Here is a 10,122-nt window from a genome sequence, read left to right as displayed (position 1 = left end):
GAAACGACAACGGAATTTGAAAATCCAACGATTTACAATTTCATGAGGAAAAGAACTGGCCGCGTAGGTTTCCGTTAAAAATGTGTAATTCCGAAATCATTAAATGAAACCAACAGAGGTGAAACCGAGTTGGGGCATTTTACTGAAGGTAGGTAATTTGTGTAAGAAGAAAGGTTTTTCTATAGGAATACTATGTGCATGTGTCAGATATTTGCTTACCACTACGTTCCACTATGAACATTGTCTGCGCTAATTAATTCATGAACTAATTTTATATCAGGGGACGTTAAAAAATCTAGTATCCAAGGTGAAGCTGACACGAAAAAGGTTGAGGACTATGTCTAGACAAACTATTTATCTTCTAGAGATATCTCCGTGCATTATCTTCTCGAGATATCGCTCAAGTGTGCTTTCGAGTTTGGTATGATAACAATTAAGATAGGGCGAGGAAGGTATCAGAGAGTTTCAATTCAATGCAATATGTGTTTAGCACACTTTTGGTTTCGGTAAATCAAATGCACATGTCGTCTTTGCTTCTTTAGCTCTTTTAACCTCATTAAATAAGTCTCACTTATTTCTTTGTTTCTTGTGATTGACTGCTCTAAATTGTCTTCATAATAAGGTCACCTTAACCTTTTGTATTTTTCATTCGCAGTTTATCAGAAGACTCGATAAGTCCATCATCTCAAGGTCAGTTGACTGAAAAGTTGGCGCAGTCGAATAGTCCGCACATTTCCCTGTCACGATGACATGCACATTTATCTGAGTGTCATCCTTAGGGAACTAACGGTACTCAGTCTCACTCACAGATACGGAGATGTTTTTGGCATTATTATGTTATTGGAGCTTATAAAGCACATTATAAAGCGTTGATCCTCGATCAATCCTCATCAGGCGGGCAATCAAACATGGAAACTAAATTGACACTTAAACGGCCCAACGTCATGTTGTTTGTGCGTGAGGCGTCATGTACGCTTCCGAACGCCGGGTACTTCTGGGGCCTTCCAATCTTTTCTTTTAACAACACACAATGCCAAATTTGACCACAGTAGTAATCCTCCATTTGATCACAGTAGTACCGCCTCCATGACGATATCACACAAAACTAAGCTAAATATACAGATATCTCTACGTACACCGAGTGGACACTTTAAAAATTGCAACCTCTTCGTTCCGCCTTAGCCCTTTAGCGACCAGCTATACCTTGCGAGTACAAAATAGTATACATTGCATCCATACCACATTGCTGAAAGTTATTCATTGAAAAAACCTTACAGGTGACGAAAAATAAAATCTTTCCAATCATTTTGATGTAGGCATATATTTCAGTAATTACATTCGATAACAAAATTCGTCACAAAGAATCCTGAATTCGCTGCGACATAAACATCATCGTCATTATATGTTATTGTTCTTCGATTGTAATACCGCTAATGTCGCCTGTGAAGCTTTTTAGCTTATATGGGCATTCACATAGAAGCATTTTGTATTTTTTTCTCCAAATTTTTGCTATTTTCTTGTTATGAATTTTTTTTGTACGCTCCTGCGTGAATAAAGAATAAAATGTAAGGGGAAAGGGGACGGCACCTGCTTGGGAGTTGTATTAAATGCTTCAAAGAACTGCACGTAAGCATCGAAATTTTCGTAGAAAATTGCAAGATAGCTCCTGAACTTGTTTCCCGGTATTATATTTCCTATATATCGTTCAGTATGAGGATATCGTATGCCAAATACCCTATTTTTGAGGAGGGGCTCAAATGCTTTCTACCATTAAGATGTAGAGTATAGACAATTTGTCAATATTTTCTAGGAACATGTGGGAGTGCACGCCAAGCATTTAGCCTGCACGCACTTAGAAGTAATTAAAGGCACAGTTTAGCCTGGCTACGTCGCTGTGCAGACGGAATGACGTGTTGACGTGCTACGTGTGCGGCTAGAATACCTATCACATAAACAGTATAGGCTTCAACGCTTGTATGGTCGGTTTTGGTCTCTCAGTCTGGCGCTAGGTAGCGAGTAGAGTGGCAGTGCGCGGCACGGTAAGCGTCGTGATTAATCAAGATTTTGATTTCTTTTCGTTGACGCAGACAAACTCAATTCGAGTTGTAGAATAATTGCAAATGAATACTGTGGAAATTCGAACCTCATCCGGCGGAGGGGAAACTAAACAAAATTTTACGTTTTTTTGCTATAAATGAAATTAACGATGATAGTAAGCATCTAATTATAATTTTGTGTCTGAGTATGGCGAGGTCCGGGACCCGAGTTGTTCCATCATCTCTCGAGTTGTAGTTCGCTCCTTGTTATCATCGACGTATCCTTGTCATCGTATCGACGTAGACTGCCTTTTTTCTGATATTGTCTTAGGATGAAAATTTAATTAATAATGATTTAATGGATCAGAAGGGCGGTATTGCGCATTGTTAGCATTCGCTGCAAGATGCCACAGGTTACTGAGATACGCCCAGTGGTTACGATTTTTTTTTTTTTTGTGATCGAACTTCACTTGAGCGATCCTGTACAGTCACCGCATTTCACCGGGTACCATTGTGCAATATTATGTTGGAGCAATATAATACAAATAATTTCACAATGTACCATTGTAAAATATAATTGCACAATGGTACCATTGTGCAATATGAAGAATATGGAATATTTTTTGCATTATATCAAACATAATAATCTAGAAATTAGAGTATTAAGTAGGTGTACTGTAGGTACGGATTTAACTGCGGTGTGTGACACCAGTAGTAAATCGTTGCATGCTTACCTTGAATTATGAATAAAACATTTTAGTGCAAAAGAAAGCGGTAACTAGAAATCGCTAATGACCGCAGAATGTTCACTTTATACCCCCTGTCAGGTCCCCGCGTGTCAGCAGGGTAACGCTTCCCACAGTTTGGGACCACTGATCTGGCCCAATAATAATTTTATTTTTGTGACTCTTACATAAGCACATATATTTGTCCTCGCTGGTGCCTCTATGTATAAGTGAACTCTAATATTAACTTTGAAGGAAGAAGAAACATGTCCACTGCAGCCAGCCTCGTGCAGTGTAAGGCAGACCTCTCCCCAACATGTCCACTGCAGCCAGCCTCGTGCAGTGTAAGGCAGACCTCTCCCCAACATGTCCACTGCAGCCAGCCTCGTGCAGTGTAAGGCAGACTTCTCCCCAACATGTCCACTGCAGCCAGCCTCGTGCAGTGTACGGCAGACCGCTCCCCAACATGTCCACTGCAGCATGAGTCTTGTACCGAGTCATATGTCGTACATAAGGACAATTATTACTGAAACCGGCTGACCGTTTTTACTGCATTGCTCCATTTGAAGAAAACTAGATCTAATCTAACAGAAATTAGACCGTATAGTTCGTGTTCATGCATCTCTGTGGTTAGGAAAACTGCAACAAATTCAAATTTTGCAGAGAATATTTTGAAGATGATCTCCACAAAGTCATTGATGCAAATGTTCAGAATAAATAGAAAAACTTAGTTATGTTTTTCTCCGCTATTATTTAAGAGTTAATATCAAAGAAAAATATGTATCATGATGTCATCGTGAAGCATTAAGCGTTGCTCGTGAGACTTGATTTAGGGCACTGAAGGGGTTTCTCGAGATTGACTGTCACGTCTCTTAATGGGTCACCATGCCAATAGGTTTCTTTTAAACGGTCAAGCGTTTCCGGAGTCGTCGATCACCATCCGGTCAGTTGGTAGCGGGCAAACCTCATGCGTGATTGACATGGCCTCGACCTTATTGTATGTAAACTCTCACTCATGTCTCCATATCCTCTGAAGTAATGATGGAATTTGTCAGTGGTTCTCACCGCGTATTAGAAATCACTATCTATAGGACATTTCAATCTTTTTTGAATATTCATTACTGGTTAACGTATCATTGCCAGATTTCATTATTGGAATAATAACTGGACTTGCACGCTTAAATTTTGATGACTGAGCCGTCCATGTTGTTCAAATCGTATGTTATCAAGATGCAATTCTACTTCAAGGCGCATTACATAACACATCACACCACTCGTCTACGACACAAAATAGTCATAGACAATAAAGCCAACCTCATCACTTCATCTATTAGTAATCGAATCTGTTAGGCATGTATCCCTAAAGATCTAAATTGTTCTCATCATTTGATTCGCAGCTAATTCAGCACAATGTAACATCCTTATGATTCATCTGTTTCTTTCAAGGGTAATTTTAAAGATACAATCAAAGTGAATGAGTTTTTTTCGTAGTTACTTTAAAAATACATTCAAAGTTTTTCCAGTTTTCTGTTCATAAGCAACTTTAAAGAATAAAATCAAAGATGGTGCAGGCGAAGGTGTGGCGCATCAAGACCGTGAGTCAGGGAGTGCCAAAGGAGAGCGACTTCGAGTGCATTACTGAGACTGTGCCACCGTGTCAGGACGGCGGTGAGTCGTAATTATAGTATAAAATTAATTACAAACGAGAATTTGACTTATGCACGGATACGAACTATACCATTAAATGAATTGACTTGTGTTTATATCAAAACAGCGAGAGATTATGCATCAAATACCATCAAGAATAGAATCTCATAATGAAAGCAAGTGAATATTCAACTTGCGAATCAGTAACACATCCTTGCCATTGAATTAAGCTGCACCTGAAAAAAATGACGACTGGATGAATATTCGTTTCCATTGAAAATAGTAAATCATTAAACAGTGACTTGCGATATTTATTACATTAGAATTTATGAACAACTTGATAAATTCTTAAGTTAGGGAGTGACGTATGATTTCGTCCTTCATGGCATATGAGGACTTAAGTTAGCTTGATAAAGAACAGTACCTTATATATGTAGTTCTCAGAAAATAATAACTAACGAATATCATTAAGGAATTGTTCTCTCTTTTTATACCTTCACTGTTTAGTCAGGATGTCATACAGCCCCTGTCGCTGAGGGGAGTTTTCGCTATCATGAAAAGCGTTAGCTTTTTATCAATTCTAGGCCCGTCATTCTCTGGCATGGTTCCTGCTTACCTGTTGCACTTTATTAACCAAATCGTCCTCATCAACCTAACTTTCCTTATCACGATCGTCGTTATCGTCCTCTGATAAACACATTCGATACGCTTGGCGTGAAACTAGTGAGTGGTTCTTCACTTAAATTGTTTGAAACTTTACTTATTTTAAATGGAGGTTTGCTTCTCTCTTTTGTTACAACTTTATTGTAAATTTCACTTCTTTTCGTTAAATCTACAGTATTAATTTTGTACGGCGTAATTTGCTCAGGTTGATTGAATCAATTATATTATCAAAGCTCAAACATGAAACGTTGAAAAAAATCCTGAATGGATATGCTCGGGAAATATCTAAGCATTTTATTACTCCGTAACATTTTTTATTCCTGCGACTAATTATTGATCAATTTAGTATTCAAACTGATTACTGCACTATTTAGAATAAAATTATTATTTTTTTCTGAATAATCCTATTCAAGGTCCATCTTTCAGTCTATATGTATAAATAAATTTAAATTGGAGTGATGTTCGTACATTGCACAATGACCCACAGCAACGCAATTAGTTTTTCAGTGTCTTTCACTAAGGGTTCGGCTAGTTCAGACATGGATAAAAAATCAAATTATTTTTCAACCTGCGTTACGATAAAACTTACTCAATATTTCGTGTCAACAGAAGTGATCATCGAGGCTGAGTGGCTGAGCGTAGACCCATACATGCGCTACAGGATCGCTAGAGGCAAGCCTGGCGATACCGTCTACGGCAGTCAGGTCGCCAAGTCAGTCAAAATTGAATTTATTGATAAATAAATAATAATAAATAATAAGAACGCTACTTTGTTTTTGAAATACGTACTCAAGAATTAAATACGTAGCATTTAGATTGACAAATTTATTTTATTTCCTTTTTTAATGACGGTAGTACCATGCTAAAATCAAGAGCTTTCTCCGTAAAAAAATTCTATCCGCTAATAATGTGTACCATAACATTTCTAATTTGCAGAAATGTATGTGCAATGATCCACAGAGCGTTCCTTTTTAATCGCTTTTAACTTGGAACAATATTTGTAATCTCCCTGTCACATTCCCCAGAGTTATCGAGAGCAAGAACCCAGACTGTCCCGTAGGCACCTACGTGGTGTCCTATCCCGGCTGGAGGAGCCATTCCAAGATCACCGCGGAGGGCATGAAGGATCCTTTCCAGTTTACCAAACTCTCGGATTTAGGAGGCATACGTCGCTCTGCTGCTTTGGGAATCTTAGGGATGCCTGGGTGAGAATTATTTTTACTTCTCTTTTGAACGAAGAACATCGGTGACTCGAGCTGACATTTTTCTTTTGATGCCGCGATCCCAATCCTTGATGATCTTAAGGTGTACATTTGATTTTGTTATTTTAATTCAACGTTCTTTGGCTACCTGTACGTTATTTTAAATTTAAATTTCAATCAGAAATACGGCATACTTTGGCTTCCTGGAGCTGTGCAGCCCCAAGGCGGGGGAGACGGTGGTGGTGAACGCTGCTGCAGGGGCCGTCGGTAGCGCCGTCTGCCAGATCGCTAAGATTAAAGGTGCGAATAAGTAGGGGTGGATAGGGTGGATAACCACTGAATTCATAGGAATAAATAGGGTCATTTAAAGGAGCTGAAGATATAATATATATAAAATTTAAGTCGTTCGTCCAATGAATCGGAGGTATTTCTTTGTGCATTGCAGAAATTAAGGTTCATTCTATCTGGAAACATCCGTGTTAAAATATAAGACCTTGTGCAGGCTGCCGAGTGATAGCATTCGCTGGGTCCCCCGCCAAGGTAGACTACGTCAAGTCGCTGGGCATCGAGCACGTATTCAACTACAAGACTGACGACGTCAGCCAAGTTTTGACCAAAGTTGCTCCCAATGGCGTTGACTGCTACTTCGATAACGTAAGCGTGTGATAAGTAAACGTATGATATACATTATGTTAAAAGCGAGAAATACACAATATCCATTGTCATCTGGATTAGTAAACGTATGATATACATTATGTGTGATATACATTATATGTGATATACATTATGTACATAAGCGAGAAATGTACGATATACATTGTCATCTGGATGCTACGTAAATGTTAAGCTCTTAACAATCTGGCTGTGGTGGTTTAACAAATTTGTAATAAATTGTAGTATGTTTCGAGGATGAGAACTTAAACATCGACTGACCAAGTAATGACAATTCATTATTGTATCTTGCAACAGGTAGGAGGCGACTTTACCGAGTCTGTGATGCCACACCTGGCGGAGTTCGCACGAGTGTCGGTATGTGGCGCTATCTCCACCTACAACCAACTGCCGAGCCTCGGCTCCAAGTCCTCTGGTAAAGTTTCCTCATTCATTCAGCCGAAAATTTTAAAATTTTCGGCCGATAATTTTCTCTGGTAAAAATTCTAGTAAAATTATCTCAGGAGAAAATTCTGGTAAAAACTTCTCATTCATTCAACCGAAAAATCATCTCATAAAATATCATTTACAATTACCAGAACATTCTGTAAAAGAAATTGCAATTCAATAATTCGCTGCCTTGTTCCTAATACCACACAAATAATTTTTTTTTGTATAATGCATTTATTGATCTGAACACGTGTATCTGAAGATAATCTGAAGGTTGTTTAGCTTATTGTTGAAATTAGGACTGAAATTTTAGGTAAACTGCGATGGAATACCACATTCACTGTTATGTAGTACATAAAAGTTTGATCATGGAGCCACAAACGTTTTATTTTACTTTTTGTCGAAAACCAGTTTCTAAGCTGCTACAGGACTTTTATTTTAAGTTTAGTAACTACTATCACTCTAAACTTTCCAGTCCCCTTCCCGATTTTATGAATAGTTTGATGGCTTGAACATTAGTCAATTACGATTGCTCTAAACATTTCAGACCCCTTCCCGACTTTATTAATTATTGCAGGACTTAAAAATTAGTCAACAATTAGTATTGCTCTGAAAATTTCAGGCCCCTTCCCGAGCGGTATCATCATCTCGAAGCAGATCAGGATAGAAGGCTTCATGGTGTACCGCTGGTCATCTCGTTGGATGGAAGGCATCAACCAGATCGCTCAGTGGATCAAGGAAGTTAGTCTAAATACGGTCGAATTGTTTGGCTGGTTAATTCTTTTGTAATTTGTGTTCGTCTTCAAAGCCTTTCATTTGCGTAAAACACTTAACGTACAAAAATTATTTAATTTAATTTTTCAAACCTCCTAGCAGCTTGTGTTCAATTTTTTGGAAACGTTTAAAAATTTTTTTGCAGCCTCAATGCCATCAAATATCATTTAGAGCTTATTTTCGATGACTCTCGCAACCTTGTAAACTTATTTAGTGATTTTAACTTCTCATTATCATTATTGACGCAAATTTAAATTCCATGAGTCATTCATCTCTGCCATCCTTTGCTTGTCAAAATTTTGATAACAATGAATTTTCTAACTCAATGATTGATAAGGATCCATGCATACTTTATTGCGATATTTTTATTCTAATTAAATATTTTTAATTCTTCAGGGCAAAATCAAGTATGAAGAATCCGTCTCAAATGGATTCGAAAACATGCCGAAGACTTTCATTGGACTCTTCCAAGGGGAAAATTTAGGCAAAGCGGTAGTTAAATACTAATGCCGTTATAGCTCATGCAAAGCAGGTATCTTTATTTTTAAGATAATTTTTACACTCATACCTTTTCATCTTAACCTAAATTAAGCTTTCGAAGTACAATAAATCAGGAAATATCTAAAAAACATGTGTCATTTTTGGAATGAAATACTAATTCTAAAAAATTCTACATTTCGATGTTTTTGTTAACTCGAGATATTTTATTCGTGTCGAAACGTTTATCTGCCGCAGATTCTTGTGTTATTTTTTTTTAAACCGTCCGAGTGAGAATTGCTAATTTATCTGTGTCTCTCAATGGGAAGATTTCGAGAATATTTCGAATAAGGTAATTTCCTAACCATAAGAACTTAAGAAGTCCCTTTGTTAAGTTTTTGTATCCCGACATTCAGATATGGCACGACATTCACTTCGTCCTCAATAAAATTTATTGCAAACTTGTTTGTGTCTGTTCTCTCTTCAACGAATGAATCCTCCTGAATAAATTAACGAATCCGTTAGCACTTTTTTACAATTTTGAATGACAAGTCCCACCGTCGAAAACGATTACAGTGCCAGCTTGGGTCGAAATAACGGTTCCGCTGCTAGAAACAACATTTCGAAATTCGAAAAAAAAAAATCTAACAGAAATTGGTTTCGTCAGTGATGCTTGATTTTAATTCTGGCATGGACAAGATTGAAAATACTGTACTACGCTTGAATTGCATTGCGTGTACATGCAACAATAGCTTTCCCTTTACTGAAATATGTCTTACGCGGTCTGAAGAATGGTCTGAAAAAAGGTATGACGAAATCGCTGCCGGAGTTGAAATGGTAGATGTCTGTGAGAGAGATTGCCCAGTTGCCCAGGAAAAACAATTAAGTATGTGAGAAAAACTTACTCTGTTGCAATGTTAACCCCATAGTGTTAGATAATTTTAGGGCAAACTTTTATGCCTCGGACAAATTTACGGCCGGACCCGCAGCCGGTCTCACAGCCAATCTCCAAATTCAATGACCAATGAATATCTCCCCAACTAATGAACGCAGCTCGATGAGACTTGGTACACGTATTCATTATGACCTAACGGTGATGTTTAGCTCGTGAAAAAATTTTCTATTTCACCTTCATTCGAGAGTTATAGAACAATTCTGGCCGAAATTTGCAGTGACCAAGAAATTTCTTCCAAACTACTGAACAGATTTGAACGAAACTTTAAATTTGCAAACCTAACCTCCCAATGATAATGTTTAGCTCATGTCGATTTTTTCGACTTTTTCATCGTTTGCGAGTTTTACGGCCATTCCCAAACGGCTCTTTGTCAATTCAAATTTCAAATCGGCCTCAGACATGTCTGTCGCTTCTCCGTATGCACGTACAGTATAACTCGCGAACGAACGCAAAATGAAAAAAAATGTCAGAAGCTAAACATCACGGCTGGGAGGTAAGGTTTGTATATTCAAAGTTTCGTCCAAATCCCTTAATAAATAGTT

General features: G+C 37.9%; 1 protein-coding gene across 1 annotated transcript; it reads left to right on the top strand.

Annotated features, from left to right (window-relative positions):
- The first annotated feature begins 2,021 nt into the window (after positions 1-2,021).
- LOC108683345 (prostaglandin reductase 1) lies at positions 2,022-9,028 on the top strand. The gene is made up of 9 exons (XM_018172652.2): positions 2,022-2,039; positions 4,208-4,429; positions 5,681-5,783; positions 6,097-6,276; positions 6,455-6,573; positions 6,776-6,927; positions 7,243-7,360; positions 7,997-8,115; positions 8,545-9,028. The coding sequence occupies exons 2-9, from the start codon at positions 4,324-4,326 to the stop codon at positions 8,653-8,655; spliced, it is 1,008 nt and encodes a 335-aa protein (XP_018028141.1). The 5' UTR covers positions 2,022-2,039; positions 4,208-4,323; the 3' UTR covers positions 8,656-9,028.
- The last annotated feature ends 1,094 nt before the right edge of the window (positions 9,029-10,122 follow it).

This window comes from Hyalella azteca, unplaced genomic scaffold (genome assembly GCF_000764305.2).
Source record: "Hyalella azteca isolate HAZT.00-mixed unplaced genomic scaffold, Hazt_2.0.2 contig3170, whole genome shotgun sequence".
NCBI classification, from domain to species: domain Eukaryota; kingdom Metazoa; phylum Arthropoda; class Malacostraca; order Amphipoda; family Hyalellidae; genus Hyalella; species Hyalella azteca.
The sequence above is the reverse complement of the archived record's forward strand: the minus strand, read 5'-3'. Positions and strand labels throughout refer to the sequence as shown.

What these genes read in the sequence shown, in the direction of transcription:
- LOC108683345 (XM_018172652.2), top strand. Translation starts at nt 4,324, where the DNA reads ATGGTGCAGGCGAAGGTGTGGCGCATCAAGACCGTGAGTCAGGGAGTG. An exon ending in TACGGCAGTCAGGTCGCCAA is followed by an intron (nt 5,784 to 6,096) that starts GTCAGTCAAAAT and finishes CACATTCCCCAG; the next exon opens with AGTTATCGAGAGCAAGAACC. An exon ending in TTGACTGCTACTTCGATAAC is followed by an intron (nt 6,928 to 7,242) that starts GTAAGCGTGTGA and finishes ATCTTGCAACAG; the next exon opens with GTAGGAGGCGACTTTACCGA.